Below are 25,643 nucleotides of genomic sequence, written 5' to 3' on the forward strand. Positions count from 1 at the left end.
AGTGTTAAACAAGCTTGAGTGCATAGAGAACATTACGCATTAGACACATTTAACTCAGGAGGAATTTGTAAAATTGAACGGAGGCAGTATTGTATCGTAGATAGTGTAACACAAGCGTATTGTGTGGGCATTGCTGTAATAGTGCTAACCACTAAATGTCTACTGCCGTACATGTGTGAGGACGGATTATGCAACATATTGTAAATACATTATTAAATCATAAACAATCATTTTTTGATTGTAATTTTTAATGAACAGCATTATATACAACGGTGTTGTCAAAATAGTCTAGAATATTTATGGCTTCGTTCGTGAAACTGTCATCTGTGAAGAATGTCACAAACTATTTAAAACATGCAAGGGATAGAAGAATTAAAGCTTGAATCATATGTATGATATATGATAAAAGTTATATATAATTAACTTTTACAAGTGTGCTTCAAAACCGATTTAAGTTCTAGTGAGAAGGATAACATGTGTTTAGTAAAGTAAACTTTCAACAGGATTTGCGGCATTTAAAAGCGATGCTGTAGTTAACAAATAGTTTATTGTAAGAGATTATCAAAATATATTTAAATAAAACGGTTTTTCAATGTATTACAATATTAATGGCACAAACATCGTATTGCAATACAGTTATCGTTAGGAATATAAAGTTAATATTATAGATTTGTTATAAACAACGTAGGGTTAAAAATCTATGAACAGTAATTTCTCTTGTTGCAATTTATTTAATATCAAAATTTCAATAATATTAATTGTGTCTAGTTAATGGGATTATTGTGTCGAAACGCAACAATAGAAGAACAAAATATTTTACTTTTGGAATTATTTTACAAGTCAAGTGTTGCGTACGTAGCATCTAGTTTATAAACAATGGCCATGTTTCCAAGGTTCTCCGGGCAGAGTGTAATGGGTAGCTTAATATATTGCTATAATGGAAATTGAATTGTGGTGTTTTGAAATAAAATGAAAAAAAAAAAATGGAAAATGAAAATAAGAGGCGGAGTTGGGGCTATCGATCTCTCTCTGTCATTCAATCTCATATCAATACAGAAAATTTACAAAAATTTAAAACATACAAAGTAAAATTTTAACATATACTTTATAATACAATGTGTACAAAGTTATTAATTTATATAAAATAAACTAAGGAACTTAATGATATAATTCTTAAGGAAAGACAATGAAATAACCTGAAACAATGCAAAAGACAATAGTAAAAGAAGAAAAACACATTCAACCGCTATAACACACAGTCTGACCTTACACACGCCGCAAGCTCCACCACCCGTCACTCCCACAGGTTCCACAGTACAAAGTCCCTGATCCTCGCCTCGAAGCACGTGCGACTCTCAATACTTCGATCATCAGGATAGTGTAATCGATTATTATTTGCTATTATATTTTAAAAAGTGTTCCAAAATTATTTATTGATTTATTTTGCAACATTGTGTGGAGCACCAGGGTTGATGCCCAGGATAGTACTGCGGCTGTAGGCATTATTGTTTTCAGTAAAATTGTCGTATTTATTTATTTTTTCAATCATTAACATGAAGCTATTGGTTGTGTTAAACCCCTTATAATACAGTACAATATTTTTGAATAATTGAAGAATCTCAAACTAACTCAATACATTATGTATTATATACGTGTATAGATTGTATACTGTACAGTACGTACTGCAGCTATAAATAGGTTACCCCGAGGAAATTAAATAAACCAGGAGCACGCGACATACTACGACATATTATTGTCAAACAACCAGTGTAAGTCATATCTGTGTCGTGACGCGATCAGCATTCCCTAACGAGCATTTCCGGTGCATATTTGTAGTCCGCAGCCATTGTCATGTTGTATGGCTGCCTTATTGGCCTTATTGGCAGCCGCCTCTGTCCCTGTCATCACGCCATCCTGTAACATTCCACCACAGTGGATCTGACCAGCTGCAGTAATATTGGTTTCAGTGACGCTATTACAATTTTTGGCAGACATTATCATGTTGTATGTCTGCCTTATTGGCAATATTCTGTCCCTGTCATCATGCCATATTTTCACATTCCACCACAGTGGTTCTGACTAGACCCTATTTAACAATTGTAAAGATAATTTTCAGGATATTTGTATAGTTGCAGCCATCACAATGTTGTATGTCTGCCTTATTGGCAATAGTCTCTGTCCCTGTCATCCTGCCTTACTGTTACATCCCCCCAGATTCAGACCAGCTTCACCCATGTTTGTGACAGTACTCGTCGTAAATATAGGTTCTAGTGCTAATGTCTTGTCAGCAACTTTTGCTATGTTGTAGTAGGTGCCTATTAACAGGTAACTCTGACCTTATTATCACATCATTTTGTTATAATATACCCCAGGGATTCTGATTAGAGTTAATCATATTTGTATTTTTGACTATATCAGAATGCTCCCAAAGGGCATTTACGGCCCTGTTTGTTGTCTAGTGTTATTATAATTTCACCATATGTAGTTGCCTTATAGCCCTATATGGTTTGGCAATCTAATGATAAGAGGCACCCAATACCTATAGTTGGTATGTTTGTATTGTGTCCGAAATGTACTTTTTTAGTCTAATAGTATAATAAATAGATAAAAGGCCTAATTGTACCTCTGAACCAGCTAGCAGCTATGAGTGTTATTTGATTTTAATGTCATGTAATAAATTTGGCTGATAGAAATGGTCATTGGCTGATGAGCATGACCAACCGAAGATATCGCCTATTGAAGGTATCATGAAAGTACAGTATGTTTAAAAGTAAGCCTGATGGACTGAGAGCTATCTGTTATTTTTGTATTGACTCAGAAAAAGTCTAAAATTTTCTGCTTCAAATGAAAAGCACACACCATTAGTGATTGCAAAAGTTGTTACATTTTAAAATATTTCAGATTAATCTGTATAACTCAGTATTTCATACACACAATTATGAGGGTATTCATTTTGAGAAAATACAAAACATTGCAGTTTTAACAAATGAAGTGGAAGTAAATTCTACAACTAAAATGTTGTGTTTCAGGATTTGGAGTTCCATGGAGTCATGCGGTTTTACTTCCAGGACTCAGGGCAGAAAGTGGCTACCAAGTGCATCCGGGTGGCTAGCGATGCCACGGCACAGGTAGTCATAGAGACTCTCATAGAGAAGTTCCGGCCAGACATGCGCATGCTCTCTGTCCCGGAGTATGCTCTTTACGAGATACATGAGAATGGAGGTAATCCACTTAGAATTTGTTTGTGTCTAGGGAGGTATATTGTAGTGTGTTAAAATATTGTAATCATTTTATTTCACTAATCCTTATGCTCTTGTGAGTTTTATTGAAACCAAAGTATCCTGGCCTGACTGATCAGTTGTAAGTTATTATGAAAATCAAACTAGTTCCTTTAATCTGTTTTTGGCTCATATAAGGATAAAATGAATTGTTTTATTATTTTTAAAAGTAACTCTTAACAACATTAATATTGTGTATAATAATATTTTTTTATTTTTGTCATGGGTCCTACAACAACACTATTGCTTAATAAAGTTGTTTTTCCTTCTACATCATACCAGTATATCAGTAAAAGTAGCTTTATAGTTTCTTCCAATATTTAATCCATGCTGTCTCTGAACTTGTTTAGAATATTTGATTTCTCTGTTTGGTTGTTGTGGAGTAATATTATATATTTGAGTGTCTTTATTATTATATCTTATTGTATTGAGACTAACAGTTAAAATACAGCAATAGATTTGTTGGTGGGCCAGTCCAGGATAAACCTTGTGCCAGTAGGTCAGACATGGCAAGTTGTCCATGAAGTAACACTCTTGTCGGATAGGTCCATACCTGCTAATTAGTTTTCAAGTGGGATAACTCTATCCAGCTCATCTTGTGTTTATTATGATGAAACTGTGAAAGCACTAAAGAAATTAACTTTGATAGTAGTTTAATTAAATTGGGGTATTTTCCATAGTTAAGTTTTATTGATTTCTCATCTTGGGTCTGTAGTGATACAGTATTTAAATGTGTACTTGTCTGTATTCCCACAAAGATTTGTTTACTAACAATGTAGTGTCCAATGCTGTGTTTATATGGCTGACAATTTTATTATTTCACCACTGTTGACACATTACTCATTAGTCCTGTTTAGCTTTAAATCTACATAATGGGAGATTATTGACAGTGTCGTGCACTGGTAGACTATAACTAGAATTTCATAATTTCCTTTTAAATTGTTTTATTGATATTGTTTTTTGAGTTCAAAGAGATAGTAAATGTTTAATTGTTATATGGAGATGTTAAACAAAAGTTTAATATTGTTATTATTGGGCACATTAAGAAACTGTAGCCTACTGTGTGCAAGTGTTCCCTCCAGCGATTCAAGCTACTTCTCAAGCAAATATAGCTTTGGACTGCAAACTTAGACTGTGTCAATTCAAACTTCATCAGGGTTCAAAAGTCATAGTGAAATAATAGTGTTCTAGTGCTTAAACAAGTTTCTTAAGAATATTACTTACAATATAGTTATTGAAGGTAATGCTCAAAGTTTAACCTATTTTACTGTATGATAAAACTTTCCAACTACCATTCCATTCTCTGAAATATAATCTTAAGCTGATGTATTAAGCCATAAAAATGTTTATAATAATAATAATAAATTGTAAGATAATTTGTAGAATCATGATTGTACTAACAATACTAATTGCATAATTCCATACGTAGGACATTTTACACGTTCCTCAACATTATGTTCATTATGTATGTCTCCAATACAATTTATACTTTGATGTGAATATGCAAATTTAATTTAGATTGTCTTCTCTCATATCCGCAATACAAAAATAGGGATACAAAACATGTAATATAGATCTGTGGTGTATAAGCGGCCAAGAATAGTCAGATGGTTAAATAAGAAAGAAATTTTAAACCGAAGATGTAAAATTTCCTGTTTGTATGGCACTTTTGTTTGGAAAAGGATTTTCGAAGACAATGCTTATAAATAGATAATTTTCGATGACATACAGCATAAAACTTGGTGTAAATGTTAGTGAACTAGAATTTCATTACCTTTAAACAGTTTTAATACCATGTTATAAATTATTATACTGTATTATTGTTGAAGTATAACGTGTATGTGCAGATGAAAGAAGGCTGGAGCAGGAGGAGAAGCCACTGTTGGTGCAGCTCAATTGGCACAAGGACGACAGAGAGGGCAGGTTCCTCCTCCGCAGGATAGATGACAAGACTAATGTTAGTATAGACTGTTTCATTGATAAAATTCATTAAATATGGAATAGACTTTATTTTGCCAATTTTGGTTGTAATTTTGTCTCTGATAGAGGAAATATAGTTATATTTGAAAAAATGTAATGCATTGCCAAGTGGTTAAACTGAAAAGACTGTTTAAACAAATTTTAAATTCACATGGGTTTTAAAATCTGAAAGTATAGGCATTATAACATTTTTGGGACAAATGTTTATATTTCAATGTCAATGTTTGGGAGTATAGATTACAATATGTTACTGAAGCAATAATCATTAAAATACAAAGATCCCAGAAAAGCCCAAAATAAGACATTGAATATACTTTAATAAGAAATTGTAGACTGTAATGCCATGTTATGGTCATTATAATAGAATAGTAATTTAATCATAGATGACCATTAATTCTACAACTTCCAGTCTATGTCTAAATAAAACAAAGAGAGATAGTGACTATCACAAAATGTTTATCAAAGTCTCTTTTAATCCATCCTGTAAAGATAAAGGGACATGTCTGTATTAAACTCTAATTTGATGCAGTACATTATATCACAGATAGGCAGCAGCACTGTTCAAGGTGAGTTACTGGTTTGATTGTTGTTGTGCAGTAAGGTGCAATATTTAAATCTTACTGTTCCACTATGAAATTCAGTGATTTATTTAATGGGGTGTATTAATATTATAAATATTTTACATTTAATATATTTTATAATTGCTGGTCTGAATTATATCAACAGTAAAGTTTTTATTTGAGTGGTTAACCCCTAAGAAATGGTGACAGACAGTTCTATCACAGGAACTTTTTAAAATAATTTATTTAAAACTATGGTTTGTTATTTATACACATACATGTAAGCATTTATGTATACTTTTATAATTGACAAATGTTATGAAGAATACATAGAATTAACTTGTTAGTTCATATGCTATTTAATTTTAAAATGAAATTAAAAGTTATAGGAATAAGAAAGATTTTATTTGTGGCTTGAAAATATTCAGTGCTCTTATAAACAGAACAGTATATTTTAAATGTTAATGTTTGTGTAAAATATGAGTTTTGATTTTTTTGGAATATACAAATAAACATATATTTTTCATGCAAAATATTATTTGATAAACATTGTAAATAATGTAAAAATAGCATAAAAAATAATGTAAAAATGCCTTTGAACCTTTCTATAAGGAATCTAAAGAAAGAAAACCATACGCAGTAGTGTAATGGTGTAAGTTGACAAAATAGGGCTGGCCCTCATAGGAAACACCTGATGAAGTTGGGTCTAAGCAAGACTGATAATTGCAAATTCTGAGGAGAAACACAAGAATCAGCGGAACTATGTGGTTAAACTGTCTTGCAATATGTAAAATTAGGAAAAATTCGTAGGGTCGTAAACTCTAACAGTTTAAATTATTCTGTTAGAAGATTCTCCTTTTAATGGGTTTTATGTATATGTACATTAGTAGCCTTAGTTTTTACAACTAGTCTATTGTGAAAATAAAGAGAAATATTTGATGACACAGTGAAGAAGAAAATGTTATTTTTTACAAGCATCCATTATATAAACAGAGAATGGTAAGTATATTTTAACTCATATTACAAAAAGAAAGTTTACATCCTATTTAAATTACTCTTTATTAAAGATAGATAATGCCGTTCATACAATAAATCGGAAAATTTGAATTGCTTATTTTGTAATTTAGTTAAAATACCAGAAGTTTAATGAACAACTAGGTTTAATAATTTAATTTTATTGAATTATTATTAAAAAGTTTATTTGTATAGTTTATTATTAGTAAGGTTTAGTGTAAAATAGTAATATGAATGGTGCAGATATTAGCATAATTAATTTTAATGAAAGTATTTACAAGTAGTATCTGCTCTCTTCATCAGGTGACAAAGTACTAAAAACCCCAAGTTTAACGTACATGATGGTTAATTAATATTTTTTAGTCATTAAAATTATTTAACACATTCACGACAATGGCTAATTTCTGGACTTTTTTATATTCCGTTGAATTTTTCAATAATAATAGCAATAAGCTGTAATAGTTTTTTTACGTTAAATGTCTTAAGTGTTAAAGTATTTAGACTTCACAATTTTGCAAAAATTTATTTCAGTATATTTTTTTAATGCATCTCCGTGTAATCCAAATGTTACCTAAAAAATTAGACAATCGTGTGCCTGATTGGGTACATGATAGTCTGAGGTATTTCTTTAAGCAAAGGCTCATATTTTACCTGCCACCAAGACAGGCTAACAATAAAAATACTCATAAGAAAAGCCATAACAACGTGTACCCCATAAGCGCACAACTCGCTTTATAAAAGTAGTGGTACCCAAGCGGATATGCAATGGTGGTTTTGAAAGATCGCATGTATCCCATGGGGTTTACGTCATTGAGAATGTGTTAACTAGAAAATTTTCAAATTGTCTCTCAATTAATTCTATAAACATATTAACGCATTTAAGTTTGAATTGTTGGAAAATATTTTGTAGGCATTAGATATTGTAAATATCCTATATACACTTGTAAAAATCCTAATTTGTATCCTCTAATTTGTTACGTTTCGTCCTGCATGAATCAAGAAGCAGACAGTGTTCTTTTCTTGGTTTTTTTTCAAGTAGTTCATTTAAAATATGTTTTTTCTGTTTCAAAATATATATATATATATATTATATATATCTTTTATGTTGTGAGTGTGCTTTAAAGCAGACTACTATTATTGTTTCAGACTGGACATAAACTACTTCTTTTACTCATAATGGGGATTTAAATTCTTTGTGTACCTTACCTCAAGTTTTGTAGCCAATATTGTCTTCGTACATAGAGTATTATAGTCAAGAAAGTTTTTGTTATATTTTTAACTCTCAGGCATCTGTGATCAGCCTTTGAAATTTGTATTACTCTTATTGCATCATTAATGGCTGGCATTACTATCAGCCCATTCAACTACTTGTTCTTTTCTAAAGTTTTATTTAGACTTTTGGGCTTTGTGAAACTTAATTATTTGTTAAATTAGCTTTTTAATAATTTTCTATTTGAAACATAATTATACAATTAAACATTTCATAAACAACAATTAATATGAAACACTTAAAGTAAATATTTACTGGAGATAGAATTTTACACAAAAGTTAACAAAAGATAGAATTGCTTAGAAGTAATTCAATGCATAATTTAAGATGACTAAGCCAATGTTAAATAGTGATAAAGACCGGAGGTGGAGCCAGAACCAGGCAGGGAGCCAAGTCTCGCAGCCAGTTTGTATTAACATTCCCGATGAGCTGATGGTACAGTCCTACATAATGCCATATTTGTATGAATCTCACACCGATGTTTCCTGTACAGCTGGCACAGTCTTATCTCTTGTGTAACCTCCAGCCTGTGTGTTCTGTGTTCTATTGCACAATTTTCACCTTGAAACACTTTACATACTTTTCATTCATGAATTATTCCATATTGAGAATGATTCTGTTTTGCTCTTCATATCTACTGGAGACTCAATAAAAAATGGCGCTACCCACTTTGTTATTATTATCAAAGACCTTGAAGCTTTGCTTGTAAATATTCACTCGCAAAATTATTTTGCTTTGAATAAATGACTACACATTTAGTGGGCTCACTAATTATGTCACATATTCTTGTTATCACGTGATAAATTATGTATGGAATGTACAAAAAGGCTTTATTTAAGGTTTTAAAAACTAATAATAACCATCTGTAAAAGATAATTTTTTTATATGATATATTAAAGTGTCTTGTTTTGCCAAGCAATTATCATTTTTAATATTCTTAAAGTGGAATGATCAAAACACTTTGTTGATATTTAAGCGAGTGTGGTCTTTATATGTAGTTTCTAGGTATATGTAAGCCAGGTTCTCAGAAAGGACCATTAATCTGTATTTATGTACATTTCACTTCTGTAACCTGGAAAACTTAGGGATAGGCAATGTAGCATGGATTCTTTAAGTATTAGTCTGTTTGTATTGGTTAGTTAATAAAACCGACTTTCAATTCTCATGTTATCTGAAGATTAAATAATGTAACTCTACGAAAATGGAACATACAGATTTTTTAGCTGGTACAAAATTGATCAGGTATGGCAGGCAGACATCTTTACAATATGAAATACCATAGCTGAACCTGAACATATTACATAACACATCAACGTGCGGTGCAATCACCAGCGACCACCACAGACCACCACTGGGAAGCGCGGTGGTCACCGGCGATCGCATGCACCATTGTTTGTTTAAGGGTTCAGTGTAGTTCAGCCATTCTCATATTCAGTAAAATATTTTACCGCAGTCAATGTGTTAAAAGCCTCTGTGGGGCAGTACAACTTGTGACTGCCAGCCAAATCATCCTTCTATTTATTTAGAGTGGCTTTAGTTTAAGCACTCTATTACTTTTGGAGGGTTTGTACACACCCCCCCCCCCCATCGGAGGTAGTTGTAAAATCTTTGATCTTAATGAACTTTTAGAGGACCTTCTGCAGAATTGGGAGATAGGTGAAGCCTTAATTCACTTGGCATGACTTCTGAGAAACGACTGAGGTATAATAGAACAAATAACCGATTCAGGGTTTAAAAAGTGTCAACTACTTCCTAACGTACTTCTACAAGATCCAACAGGGTGTTAGTTCATTATCATACAATGTAGTTAATCAGTCCCAAAATAGCTTTGATGTGGGTGTTGTTTAACTGCCCTTGAATACAAAATATGTTATCCCTAAAACCAAGGCAAAGAAGTTTCTCCCAAATATGTTCTACAAGATCCAACAGAGTATTAGTTCATTATCATACAATTTAGTTAATCAGTCCCAAAATAGCTTTGATGTGGGTGTTGTTTAACTGCCCTTGAATACAAAATATGTTATCCCTAAAACCAGGGCAAAGAAGTTTCTCACAAATATGTTCTACAAGATTGTTGTTGGATGAACGCTCATAGCTAATACCCATCTGAAGCTGATATCTCAACTATAAATTCCAACAACAGTGGAAAGTCAATGACTAGATTTCAGCAGTGGTGGTGGTTGATAGATATCAAGTGAAAAATTCTGTAATTTCAGGCCAACCTTTATAAATTAACATTTTTAGATCTATATTTAGTTTTTTATATCAAGTATATTACGGAAAATATTAATTATCATCTTTACTTTGACAGAATGGGTTGCATTGACATAACAATTTATCAAACCTTATTGTTTGTATTAGTGTAAAGATATTTTTACTTTGTTATATGTAATAATTATAGATATTTGTTTATTTTAACTAGATGCCGGAAGGGACTTTTCAAGAAGGAGGTTCGAGTTTCAAGAGAAAACTGTCAAAAAGAGAAAAGAAACAACTGAAGAAGCAAGAGAAACTGAACAGAATGAAGAGTACAAGTGGAGTTCCCACTGAAGAAAATGACTCTGGGGTTGCGGAAAAACTCTACACAGGTAAGTCACAGAAATTGGTGTAGTATGTTCTGTTACTAGTATGAAGTTTATCTATGTAGTAGATTTATCCAATTGTTGCTGGATTGATCCACTCAACATTTATTATACAGGGTGTCCCAAAATTACAGGACCAAACTTCACAAAATTGTTCAGGAGGTCAAACTGAACGGAAAATGTTATATAATGTATAGTCCTATCTTGCTTCGTTTACCTTAGATCGGCCATTTTGTTCTTTACATACAATTAATTTTATTTTTAATACGGGTTTACCGATTTTGTTGAAACTTGGCATAAATATTATAAACATGAACATAAGTTGTAAGAAAAATATTTTTTTTTAAATCTTATGTGTATTTTCAAAATGGCGGCCATTTAAAATATTAAAACTTAAATAACTTGAAAACCAACCATTTTTTAATTGCCGCCATTTTGAAAATACACTTATGATTAAAAAAAAATATTTTTTTTACAACTTATGTACAGTACATGTTTATAATATTTATGCCAAGTTTCAACAAAATCGGTAAACTCGTATTAAAAATAAAATTAATTGTATGTAAAAAACAAAATGGCCGATCTAAGGTAAACGAAGCAAGATAGGACTATACATTATATAACATTTTTCGTTCAGTTTGACCTCCTGAACAATTTGGTGAAGTTTGGTCCTGTAATTTTGGGGCACCCTGTATATTTAGCCTTGCAACCTTTTTGTTACACTCGATACATTTGATCTTCTTGTAATTAATATTAGTAATAATATTATTAATATGATTAATATTAAAAACGTGAGAATTCTACACTGAATTTCTACATAGCAGGAAAAAATTGAATATCCAGTTTCTTTATTACAGTATTTATTGCGTTTCATATGAGAACACATTCTTGTAGGTACATCTGCTTGAGTTATTTCCTAGATCGAAAAATTCCTTCAAATTTGGACTTATCACGAACAAGTATTAAGTCAAAAATAGTATTGTCTTAATTCAAACAAGTTTAAAATTAGAATTCTTATATGTATTTGATTTAGTGTACATGTATGTGTGTGGGAGCAAAATATGGATAAAAACAATAATCCACAACTCCAGTCTATATACACACATTTCTGTCCATGTAGGTTCATTCCTAGTTCATTTTATAATTTGGAATTTGTGAAGTTGTGAATTCAACTAACCTTTGAGATTTTAAACTATAAATTATAAGTTATGAGTAGTTGAGTGAAATCATGAGAACTATATCCTTACATATGTTTTTACTTTCAGACATACGCCATATTTATTAGTATTAGTCAATGGATAAAAAAATTTAATTAAATACAAAGAAACAATTTTGTTACTTTTGATTGAACCATTATAGTGTACATCTGACAAATGTTACTTTGTATTAGATCTAAGTAACGCTTGATTTGATATGTAGATATTAATATGATAATACCCTATGTGTCAACAGTCACGTGTAGTCCTAAAACGTTTTACTCTCCCTACATAGTAGCCTGACCAAATGACCATGAAATCAAAAATCCATTTCTCCATTACCTTGTGGGGGTGTTTCTTGACAACACTGTAGAGCCCTAATAAACCTCAATATGACTTGATATTCAGTACAGTCTGCACTGTCTGATTATCAGGTATGGAGAAGTACATTGAACCATAAGGTAGTTTAGGATTATTAAAACATCCTTACACAAGAGAAGGGATAAAATTAACTTTGTGGAATCAGTGACTGAAATTCGTGTTTTAGGTAATCAGTGAAAGCTTAATTCAAAAATATCTAAAAATATTGCTGCAATTTGGTGTATACAGGAAAAGCATTACTATACTTCTTATTTACAGGGGAGCTGTTATTTGTTGTCTGACTGTTACTATACTCATATGTGACTTACATTTCTCAATTGTGTATAAATTGATTCATGGTTATTTCGTATTTTGGTATAATTAATACAAATGTGATTAGCTAGTTGTTAGTTGGAATCAATTCCTCATAGGTTAACCATTTTTTTTACATTGTGAAATCCATTTGTATGCTTGTACGAAGGTCATCCAGGAAGTAACCACCATTTATGCGTAGCACTGGAAGTATGGCATTGGTATGGTGGTTCATCACATAGTGGCTGTGTAATCATGCAAAGTGGAGCATTGTACGTTCATACGTTAAAAGTTCAGTTATAACCTCAAAACATGTTTTCCGTAATATAAAATCCCACCGTCTGAAGTGTTACTGTTATAAGATTTCTAGGGGCATAAAATCACTCAGCAGTTGAGATTCGTCCAACATCATTATGTATAGGTGTGTTTTTTTTAATAGAAAAACAAACATTTACGATAAAGAAAGGAGCTGTAGGCAATTTCGTAGAGTCTTTTACACGAGACAATTATAGAAGAACTAGGTTACCACAAGTTTTGTATTCGTTGGGGTCCCATAACTGCATACCGATTGTCATAAACCAAAATGAAGTTAAATCGGTATAGCTCTAACTTGTCTTCAACAATATTACGTGTTCCCGAACATGAAGTGGTGGCATTGCCTTAAGAGATTTCATTTATGGGTGGCAAATTTTTATGCAGAAGGTATTACAAAGACTGTTCAATGATATGACAAGTGCTTGAATCTGTTTGGTGAAAAATGTAGAAAAGTTAGAGTTTTCAGATGTATGTAATTAAATGTTTTTATCTTCACTTATTTAGTTTTAATTTAAGAACGGAGCTTACATGGATGGATAATCCTCGTATTACTTTCATAAAATGTCAAGTATAGTGATGGTGATGTCAGATTTATTTATTTCAATATTTAAAATGATTTCATAAGTGCAAATCTTTGGATAATTTATTCTATATAATAGTGTCATTAAAATTCGAAGGTCAGATTAAAAGAATTAAGGTTTATGAGAAACAAGGCTAGTTTACTAAAAATAAGTCTAGGTATTAAATCCTGTATACTTACAAAACTCAGAATGGAAGTTTTGATATTCTCTTACTATAAACCTTTTAATTCAGCCAAAAATAATAATGTACCGACTGGGTTTTTTAATTGGTTGCAATATTTAATTTAATTTTCAATACAAACAAATAACATAAAGCAATTTAGTTTGTAATTTATCGTAAATTCGATTTTTCTATTTTTTGTATTGTATTAGTGCAAACTAGGTTTAACAGTACTAGTTTAAACACTTTTATAACTTTTCAAGTTTGAATTGTTTTTCATGTGTGCAGTAAACTTCATATAATTTCAGTGATAAATAAGGTTTTTGTAAATATTTTTGTTAAATCTTGTAAGTAAACACATCATGTGGTACAGAATGCTTTACAGCACATTACCAAGTTAGTAGAATGCCACTTGTTTAGAATAAAATGAGTAATTCCATGAAATGACATGTACCGTCAAGTTTTCAATGTAGAAGTGAAATCACATGCAAAATTTTAGGTTTATAGCTCTATTTGTTCTCCTAATCTCTTGTGGTCAGACAGACAGACAAACAAACAAATAAACAAACAACTCCCTGAGTGATAGTCTTAGTTGACACTTAGCCAACTAATGATATATTGTAGCTCACTATGGAGGAGGAGGTTATGGCTTCCAAGAAGCCACGTTCAGAAAATAAAACTAAAGCCCTTTGGAATATTATAAATAATGAAAGAAGAACCAAGAAATCGTCTGTAGGACTGAAAGAACTTAAAATTGACAATAAAACTATCAACGATCCTCAGCAAATTGTGAAACATTTCAACACTGTTTTTACGACCATGGCTGACTCTGCTATTTTAAACAACAACCCTCTAAAGAACAGAACTCCAAGTCCTATTCAGCAGCTTGAGACTCGCTCTTTTTATCTCTATGACACAACAATTGAAGAAGTCATCAAAACGATCAACTCACTGCCAGCTAAAGTCTCTGCAGGAATTGACGAAATCTCACCAAAGTTGTTGAAGGCTTGTAAACATGAAATAGCCTACCCTTTAACCACTCTCATAAACATGTCCTTCCAATCTGGTAGATTTCCACATCAACTAAAACTATCTAAAGTAATCCCCATTTTTAAACAAGGTGATCAGTCTGAAGCATCAAACTATCGCCCAATCTCGCAAATTTCAACATTCTCTAAAGTTATTGATAAGATTGTGCTTAATCGTCTCCTAAACTACATGACATACAATAATCTGCTTACTGATCAACAGCACGGTTTCACCAAAAATAAATCTACATCGACAGCTTTAATTAGTTTTATTGAATACGTAATAGATCAAATAGAAGCTAAAAATACAACAACAGCAATATTCTTAGATTTAAGCAAAGCCTTTGACACCCTTCCCTTGACCTTGAACAACTGCTGATCAAACTAAATACCATGGGAGTACAGGGCACTGAAGCTGAGTGGTTCAGGAGTTACCTAACCAATAGAGAACAGGTAGTTGAAATCCGGCATACTCAAAACAATAAAATTGCACACATCAGATCCAGTCCACTTCCAGTTCTAAGGGGCGTCCCCCAAGGATCAGTCCTGGGTCCTGTACTCTTTACTCTATTTACGAACGATTTACCTAAGTACTTAGATGAATTTGCTACAACTCTGATGTATGCAGATGATACCGTTCTACTTTTAGCCGATAGAACCCCAGAAAACCTGGAGATAGAGTCATTCACTGCAATGAACATGGCGGTACAGTACTGCCATATTAATAACCTGGTAGTTAATGAAGCTAAAACCCAGCAACTCATATTGGGCCCAAAAAAGGAACAAACTGTGCACCTGCCTAACGTCCAAGCAGCATCAGAGGCAAAGTACTTGGGAGTGACAATAGATGAAGATCTCAAATGGACAACACACATTGACAACCTGTGCAGGAAATTAGGTACTGGACTGTATGTTGTTAAAAGAATAAAATCAATAAGTGATGTACCCTCTGCAAAAACAGCCTACTTTGCTTTATTTGAATCGAACCTTCGCTATGGTCTCCTGGTCTGGGGTAATTCATCTGCAGGAAATCTCCAACGTGTGCTGGTAACACAGAAAAAAGCAGTGAGAACACTTGCTGACTTACAGCCAAGAGAGAGTTGTCGACCAGCTTTTATCAACCTCTCAATTCTGACGGTTGTATCCTTGTACGTGCTGGAGGCAGTAACCTGTGTGCATGAGAGAGGTTTTCCCAGAGGATGTAACACACATCATTACAACATAAGACAAGCGACAGATTTTCATCTTCCTGGGCATCGACTTTCTCTAATTGAGGAGAAGCCCTCTTACATGGGTTTAAAACTGTGGAACCACCTGCCAGAAGACCTGAAGGGACATGGTGCGGCAAAATTCAAGAAGGAGGTGAAGCTGTGGCTGCTGCAAAATCCATTCTACTCGTTAGAAGAATACCTGAACAGAGAGCAAAACTAACAACCAAACTGGACATTTACCTGTAAATTCATTGTTTGTAAACTACGCAATTGTATTTATATGATCTGTAACAAATTTTGACGAGTTACAATTCTCAAAGAATTTGTAAATAAAGAATTTGTCTATTGTCTATAAAATATATAATACTTAAGTTAAAGGTAATTAAAACAATCTGAAAATAAAAAAATTCTGGTTTAATATCATCCTTAAAAGTAAACTATTAAAATAATTAAGAAGTCAGGAAAAGGTGCACGTTGATGTGATGTCTTAATGCAACCGCATTACTGAGATCTCACCTCGCATTACTGAGATCTCACCTCGCATTACTGAGATCTCACCTCGCATTACTGAGATCTCACCTAGCATTACTGAGATCTCACCTCGTAGTCGTTTTGAAAATAGTATCATAGAGCTGATTACCAGCATGTGACCTTCAAAACGTTGAGTGTGCGAATGCAGTTAATTTGGTAGGAATGAGTTTAGAGGCTTATGATATACATAAAGTAACATGTACACTGATTATTATGTTGTTTATAAAGTAATTAACTTTTATTAGTTAAAATTTAAATCATCCATACCAAAGAACTTGTAAGTTTTGAATAAAACAATTCAGAAACTTTAGCTAACCCTCTCCCAGGCAAACGCCTTGAAATGCCTCAGCAGGGCGCCTGGCACTAAAGTTCAAACGCCTCCAATTGCCTCCAACTGCTTTATCAATGCCCTCTGCTTTGTGCTGCTGTCATACGATTGTTTGTGGAACTAATACTGGAAATATCTATTGGCAGTGTCATTGTTGCCTTATTTATTCATAGTTTTATGACTAGGGGCGCTATCTAGGATTAATAATTTGAAACGGTTCATTGATTACTTCATTGACGGTGATCTAGTTGTTTAGTAGTACAATTCTTTCTGACTTGTGCTGCTATCTTACGTAATTTGAGGAACTATTTGGGACTTTTTATAACCACTTATTTACTGAAATCATTTTGTTAGTTGTTTTTGCAGTCTTTACACTTGGTTCTGTACTTCATAGATGGCAGGTTCAAGGTATTTGCGTGATAGCGAAATTAATCGCGTTTTTGACAATGAAGTGGATGATTGTGATGGTTTCAGTGACGATGATAGTTACATGAAAAGCGCGTCGTGGTAATTCGACCGGGAGAGGGTTAAATGGTGGTAAACCCTTTTCTCATGCATACAAATAAAAAAATGTTACAAATTTGTAGTCTTTCAAACACGTAAGGTTATTTTTGCTCTGTAATAAAATAACATAAAGATTCATTTGCTGCAGTGTTGAGTTTTCTAATAATTATGTTTGGTCTGGTAGCGTTGCCTGAGACTAGTTTCACAAGATCGATATCAAACCCTGAGGCGGTAATGCGGAGGCGGCGACATCAGCAGCTAGAAAGGAAGCTGCAGCAGTTTCGCAGCAAGGATGGTGGCCCGGACACAGGTGGTACACTCAAGATCTACGGGGAGTCGTTGTGTCGGGATGTGCCATACAAGACTTTGCTGCTCTCGGTGGGGGACACAGCCACACAAGTAGTACGCGAGATGTTGGTCAAGTACGGGCTAGATCGCGAGGATGCCCACAACTACTGCCTTGTCCAGGTTAGTGTCTACAATACACATACAACCTATAGTCACATAAGTTTAGACAAAGTGTAATGCTATTGCTCAGCTTTAGTAGTTTTGAATTCTTCTTTGCAATTATTATCAATACTCCATATATTATACAACGTCTATCTTATAATTAACATTATTGAATTATCAAGTAAACAAAAAAATATTTTATATATATATATTTAAACACACACATATATATATATATATATATATATATATATATATATATATATATATATATATATATATATATATATATATATATATATATACATACATGTGAAAGAGACCTGCTAAAAGAATGTTATGTATAATAATCATTATTCAAATTGACACACTTGATCATTACAGGTGTACTAGCTTTTAAATGATACCCTATAGAAAGTTGCTACCTAAGATTTCAACTCCATTAACACTAGAGCACTACTGTGTTTTGATATACCTTTGTTACTACCAAAACGTAAATTTTAGGTAGCATGTTTATTTTTTTATTTTTAGGTCATGTAAAGGTTTATTTGCATGCCCGTGTATTGTGTTTGTGTATTTTCTTGCCTATGTGCTTGCTTAAGGTGAGGATGCGTATGTTAAAGCGTGTGTGTAATGCGTGCATGTGTGATACACGGTATTTTCCTAACCGTATCTTCATATCTACAATACCACAGAAACTCAGCCTTTCCAAAAAGCGTGTAATTGTGGGTAGTATCAGATTTTTCTTGCTCTGTAGAAATAACAGGCAAGTCTCGATTCCTAGCACCAGTTATTTTTCTTACTTTTCACGATCCTACTGGCACTACATCATTATCTTTTCTTTTTATTGCTGGTTCCAGGGTTTATTTCATCTCAATATGTTTTATGGGCACGATAATCTCGTCATCTGAAATTTCATCTGCATCTGGCACAAATTCGGAGTCTGCATCACTGTCATACACATCTTCTGAAGAGCTTTGGAATTTTAAGATATCGTCGTCACTAATGTCTTCCTCAAGTAAATTGAATTTCGCCATCTTCGACAGTACGTGTGTCTTCCATTTTGATATTACAAATTGTCTACTAACTCCAAGACTTTTCTTACTAAAAAGAACCTAAAATAAGTTTACTTACTTATTTTACTATACACATTTATCGCTACCTATACGTAAAATATACGTATTGTTTATCAAGTAATACTACCGCTATGTAAAATTGAGGCACGGCCTAAATAAAAATCAATATTGAGATAAGAAAAAGAACTACACGCACCCTTACACTTCGGAGGCTGAACGACCATTGATCAGTAGAAGCACTGCCCAAAGCTTAAACTGGAAGGGTGGGGGGGAGAGTAGTTGTGACTATAAACATGACGCATATACGTAAAACTTACGCACGGTAGTGTTCTAGGGTTAATGCCCCTATTTACTTCTTTGTCACTGAAAAACACTGTGTTGTGAGTCAAATTTTCATAAATTTAGAGTTGAATTGTAAATGTATTGATCGTGATAGTTTTTCCGTGCCAGATCCAGACTGTATATGTTTGTTCAAAAATATACCATTCATGCCAGCATGCAGTTCTGCATCATAATCATATTTTTGTAAGCTACACCTTTCTAAATTGAAAGAGGTAATTGTTGCTCTGTGCAAGATCCAGACTGTATGATTCGTGTCAAAAAATATATACCATTCACGTTTTTATACAGTCTGTGTAACTATTATAGTGCTATTTTGAAAGCTAGGTCTTATTGATGGGACTAGGTAGTAGTCATTGTAGTTCGAAAAATTTGGAGTATACAGTGAGTCATCAAACATGTACTATTCAAAATCATTAACTGTTCTTGACTACTAATAGTTCAAAAACTATTAATAGTTCTTGACTATGTGTTTGTTGGTATTGTTGGTAAACATTTTAAAAGTGAACTGCCCCTTAACACCAGTTGCATTTGGTTTTCAAATGTTTTAACTGTAAAATTTGTTTGAGTTTTTGTTGAATCATGTTTAATGGAACTAACAAAAAGAATATTCTAATTGTCTTTAAATCATTTGCCTAGATAAACTTTTATCAAACATAGTTTGCAACATCTTGATTTCCTGGAAGAATTTTTACTCCATAGGCTGTTAGAGTAAATTTTACCAGTGCCTTATCTCTGATTGAAAAGAGAGCTGTTAAACTGTGTCTTTTAGTAATCCTCGATAAATATTAGCAATACAGCTTTGGCACTGTTTTTTTTTTGTAGTTTTTCATTAGCAATTTTATTACCCAGACAGCATGAAACTTTTGATACCCCTGCTATTCAAAATTGCAAAAAATATCAACTTTATGAAATGTAGAAAAACAAAAAGAGTTTTCTGTAATATTTGTGATGTTCCAAATATATTTTCATTCATTTTCTATGTCAGTTAATCAGTCACGTAGGTCAAATTCTGCTGTACCCATTCTAAGCATAGGTGTGGCTTCAATTTAACACAATGCACTGTTACCTCACTTCTTACATAGCAAGTTGTTCATTGATTTGAATTGATTCGTGGTTTACACAAATAAAAATCGTAATTACTGAAAGTACCTTAGAATTGGCTGAACGTTAGGATTAACAAATCCACTGTTAACAAAATGGAAACTGATAATAATATACAACAAATCTACAAAACAAAACTAACTATCTACAACTACTACTAACTAACTAAACAAAAAAACTAAATACATGTATAGACTATAGACTATAACAAATCCCTCAGCAACACTGATACATCATCACAGCTAGATTAGCCTATTTTTCTCTTTTTTTTTTAAAGTCACCTAAGATATGGTCTTGCTGTATGGAGTGGTACAACAACAACAAATCTAAAAAAATTTGATAATCCTGAAAAGCGATCAGAATACTAGGATATTTACATTACCTTGAAAGTTGTACTATATGCTGATACAGGAATATTCATCTTTACAATTCAACTTTTCATCGCACCACTTGAAGCTCTACGAATAAAGCGTCCTACATTTATAGGTCCTAGGTCCCCCACTCTTTTTAATCTATATAAATGATTTACCATTATCTCTTAACTCGAAAACCATATTATATGCAGATGATACTACACTTTTTAATGTCAGTCAAAGTGTACATGATCTGGAGCTGTTGGCAAATGATACATTAAAAAATGCATCAAACTGGTTTCATGCTAATGGGTTTTTGCTAAATAAAGACAAAACAACAAAAATGTTGTTTACTCTTAGGCATATTGCTGGGTCATTGGACGAAAGCTATTCAGACTCAGTTAAATTCTTGGGTATCAACCTTGATAGAAATTTGACATGGGCAACACATATTGATTATCTAAATAAAAGACTCTCACGAGTCATTTATCTTCTGAGTAGACTGAATGATATTGTACCACTAAATTCTATAAGAGCCGCATACTTTGCCTTTTTCCAATCTGTTTTTAGATATGGATTAGTCCTATATGGTAATTGCACCAGAATTTCCGAAATACTAGTATTACAAAAAAAGGCAATTAGGGCTCTAAAAAAGTGTGATACCAGAGAGCATTGCAAACCCCATTTCATAAATTTTCGTTTTCAGACGGTTCTAAATTTGTATATATATGACTCGGTGGTTTACATCCATAAAAATCCAAATTTGTTAAATTTTAAACATAAAATTCATGACCACAACACGCGTAATCGAAACAATGCTGAAATTGGACATTTTCGATTAAGCAAAACCCTCACCAGTCATGTTGTAGTATCTTTGAAAATTTATAACTTTCTGGAGAAAAAATATTGCTCATATCCCTTTGATATCTTTAAGAATAAGTTATATTCCTGGTTGTTGGAGAATCCGTTTTACAGTCTAGATGAATTCTTCAACACCAAAAGTATTGATTTTTAATGTGTTTGTTACTGTTACTGACAATTTGTACTGTCATTTTTGTGATTTTTTATTTATTTTATTTAATTTACTTGTAAGACTTTATTGACTATTGTATTGACTTGGTTAACAATAAGCAATATACTATGACTTTGTCAATGATGTAATACATTTTCATGACAAATAAAATTATTATTATTATTATTATTATTATTATTATTATTATAAAATACTTCACACCACCCTATTATAAGAACTGCAGTACAAGAGAGGACACTGGCTTAAAGAGCACTGAAAAGATGGTTTATAGACCAACCCATTTACTCTCCTGAAGAATATCTCCAAATAACATTCAAAAATTGACCTGAGTTCACCATAAAATTGAAATCTTGACAGTATTTGTAGTGTTGATGATGTATAAATATGATTCTGATCATAGTTAGATTTTTGTTGTTGGGGCTCCACAATTTAATGATACATACAGTATTTCCAAACTACATACATTCCAAACAAAACTTTTAGTTTTTCATGTTGATTGATTTATTACGTGTATTTATAGCGGATTTACTAAACTCTAAAGTCCACAATAAAGTTTATACATCAGACAGTAGAGAAATTCTTTATTCATGTATATAGAGTAATAGAATTAGTGTAAGGGAGGAAATTCTTTGTTTGAAGTTTATTTTTGACGATAGAAGGATTGTGAAGGAAACAGGATTTTTCCAGACATTTGCCATTGTTCATTGAAACAAAAAATCAGTAACACAGTGTGAACGATGGCAAATGTCTGGAAAAATCCTGTTTCCTTCAGGGAGGAAATGTTTACAATACAGTTTAGTCAACAAAGAGAAAGAGAAAGAATGAAGAAACCACTGGGTAAACAGATTAATTGTTCCTCCAGTTTGTAAATTCCTCAAATGAATAAAATGTCATTTACAAGCCATTCTTGGTGTTTCTTCATGAAACGTTTTTGTCCACTGGTTACTTTCAGATAGTCCGGAAGAATGTTGATAGTTTGGGCCCTGCATAGCTAGGCTACTTCTCCTTGGTTTCCTGTCTCCCAATTTTGTGATGCTCTGCAAGACAGCTTAAGAGATCACCTCAGACACAAACAAGGATACAACAGTTAATACACAACTGTAAAAAATCCTTTAAAAATCCTTCAACTCAATATACAAAGCATTAGAAATAAACTTTTAGAATTAGAACAATTTTTCAACATTGAAAATATTGATATTATTTGTATTTCTGAACACTGGTTGCTTTCTGATGAGGTAGATCTGTACACACCACAGGAATTTGTGTCAGCTAGCTTTTACTGTAAGAATAATTAAAAAAAAAATGGGGGTACAGGGATTTTTATCAGACCAAACATTAAATATAAAGTAGTGCAGTTTGAAAAATTTAGCAGTGAAGTAGATTGTGAAATTTTCTGTATAAAATTGGTGGAACAAAATATTGTTAGTTTGTACAGATCACCTCAAGGTAATATTGATAAATTTAAAAAAAATTTGAACAGGCAATAAAAGTAATGATACACTGATAACTGTTTCAGGAGATTTTAATATTGAAATGGTTTTATTACGGGATCATAAAGCTATAACCTTTTCCTACTTACTTGTCACTAAATTAAAAATGTTCAGGTTCCCACACACTGTACATCTTGTATATACAATATCTTAGTTAATTTTACAGAAATTTGTATACAATTGAGTCTTTTGAAGGATGTTTTGCTGACCATAACTCTCATGTGCTAGAGGTTTATTCTAATAAATATCACCATAAATCTTCAAATATTAATGCAGGCAATAAAACTTTTGTACGCAAGCAGTCAGAAAATTAAATTCATTTATTTATTGATCTTTTAAAAACTGAAAACTGGGAAATGGTTGATGACTTTAACTGTGATAAAATAACAGTCGAAGAACTATGTAACAACTTTTTAAAATGCTATATAAATCTTTGGCATTACTGTTCTCCACCTATTAGTAAAAAAAGTAAAGATAAAATTAAAAAAGTGCAATGGTACAACCAAAGTTTAGCAAAAGAGAGAAATTATATGCTTCATTTATACAATATTTATAAAAATTTAAGAAACAGTAGCTCAGAGGGTTGGGAATTAGCTTATAGGACCTACCATCATTGTAAAGGAAATTATATAAATAATTTAAAGCATGCCAAGAGACGAGCATGTGAAAGATACATAGAAAAAGCCCCTAATAAATGTAAAGCCGCCTGGGATATCATCAAGCAAGAAAGTAATTCCAGTACACAACACACAGTTACACTCGAACCAACAGAATTGAACAACTTTTTCCTAAATTCTGTCTCTGAACTTTCAAACAGCATCCCATCCACTAACGATTTATTCTCTGACCTAAGAAATAATCCAGTCCCTCCTAACACTTTTTATTGGCAAACCGTTACTTCGGACCAGGTAGTAAATGTTGTATCAAATTTCTCCAACTCCAAAAGTACGGATTTATATTGGATTTCAAATTGTTTAGTAAAAAAACTATTCATATTATCAAAGAACCATTAGCATTTATTCTTAGCAAATGTTTCGAGTTTGGTTACTTTCCTGAGTTGCTTAAAACCTCCAAAATTGTTCCAGTTTATAAGAAGGGCGATAGGCTATTGCCTCAAAATTATCGACCCATATCCATTGTTCCAATATTTTCTAAAATATTAGAGTCACTAATGCATAAACAGCTATCCCAGTACTTTGAACGATTCAATCTACTATCTGATTCCCAATTTGGTTTCCGGGAAGGTCGCTCAACTATAAAAGTGGTCATGGAAGTAGTAAATTATTCTCTTAATGCCTTTGAAAATAAAGAATAGTAGCTCTTTCGATGATGGATTTAAGTAAAGCATTTGATTGTGTCCCCTTTAATATTATCATAGAGAAATTGAAATTTTATGGAGTCTCAGAAGATTCATCTAATCTAATTCGGTCTTACTTAACTAACAGAAAGCAGTATGTTTCAATTCGGGGTAATAATGCTTCTGTAAAACCAGTAAAAACGGGTGTCCCCCAAGGCTTAGTACTTGGCCCCTTTTTCTTTACTATTATAATAATTGATCTACCAAATAATTTGAATGTTTGTTCAGTAGTCTACGCAGACGACACTTTCCTTTTTGCAAGTACAGTTGGAGGAATTTAGCTGTACTCGTAGGGCCCTATTACTACCCTTTCAACAAATAAACGCTATTTGTGTGGCGGGTTGTGTCTACGTGCTAGCCGCTGAGATGAAGGCGCAACAATCGCTTTAACGACTTTAAACTCGCGATTTCTATTTGCAAATTAGTATTGACAAATACGTTATTTTCAAACACACTTTAAACAACACTATAACAACTGAAAAACAAGGATAAGCCCTATTATTGCTATTATTTGGTATTATCTTATTATTTAATTCCACCACAATCAGCACTGTCACAAAACAGACTGATTTTAGCGAGTGTGGTGAGTTATTTGGGCCAATACGATTCCTGAAAGGAGGGTTTTACCCACGAGTCAAAGGAAATGTTTTCGGGACGCAGCGCATAAAACTACCCCGCCACCCGTCCCGCCTATCACCACACACTCAAGGTCACGCGCACAGCTAAAGTCCTCGAACTTTAATAAAATCCTCCCTTATTTACTCACTAAAATGAAACAAGCTGAAAATGAAGCTTTAAAATGGTTTTCCTCTAACAAATTGCTATGTAACCAAGAAAAAACTCAAAACATTACTCTTAGCTTATCCAATAACACTCAAGATGTCCAATCCGCAAAATTACTCGATATTCACATTGATTCAAGAATTGTACGACAACTCTGTTGCGTCTCTTTAAAAAGCCATAGCCTACAGTAAACAAAATGATTTAGCAATAAACCCTGACAAGACAACACAAGTACATTTTAGCAGAAAAAAAAATCTACCCACTAGTATCCCCAATGTAGCAGTGGCTGATCAGATAAAGTTTCTAGGAATAACTCTAGATAATGGACTCACATGGGCAAACCATGTAAACAACATCTGCAATAAAATCAGCACTGGTGTCTATGTTGTTAAACGCATTAAATGGGTTGGCACTCAGGAAGCGGCAAAAGCAAAAGCGGCATACTACG

The 25,643-nt window shown here is 32.8% G+C and overlaps 1 protein-coding gene across 1 annotated transcript in view; it reads left to right on the top strand.

The window, feature by feature from the left end:
* The window catches only part of LOC124357597 (afadin), a 302,603-nt gene that overhangs the window by 93,222 nt on the left and 183,738 nt on the right, over positions 1–25,643 (top strand). The window contains exons 3-7 of the mRNA XM_046809519.1: positions 3,030–3,222; positions 5,126–5,235; positions 6,812–6,817; positions 10,525–10,690; positions 17,395–17,678. Coding sequence (XP_046665475.1) covers positions 3,030–3,222; positions 5,126–5,235; positions 6,812–6,817; positions 10,525–10,690; positions 17,395–17,678 — 759 coding nt within the window. The remainder of the gene's footprint in view (positions 1–3,029; positions 3,223–5,125; positions 5,236–6,811; positions 6,818–10,524; positions 10,691–17,394; positions 17,679–25,643) is intronic.

This window comes from Homalodisca vitripennis, chromosome 3, assembly GCF_021130785.1.
Source record: "Homalodisca vitripennis isolate AUS2020 chromosome 3, UT_GWSS_2.1, whole genome shotgun sequence".
NCBI classification, from domain to species: Eukaryota; Metazoa; Arthropoda; class Insecta; order Hemiptera; family Cicadellidae; genus Homalodisca; species Homalodisca vitripennis.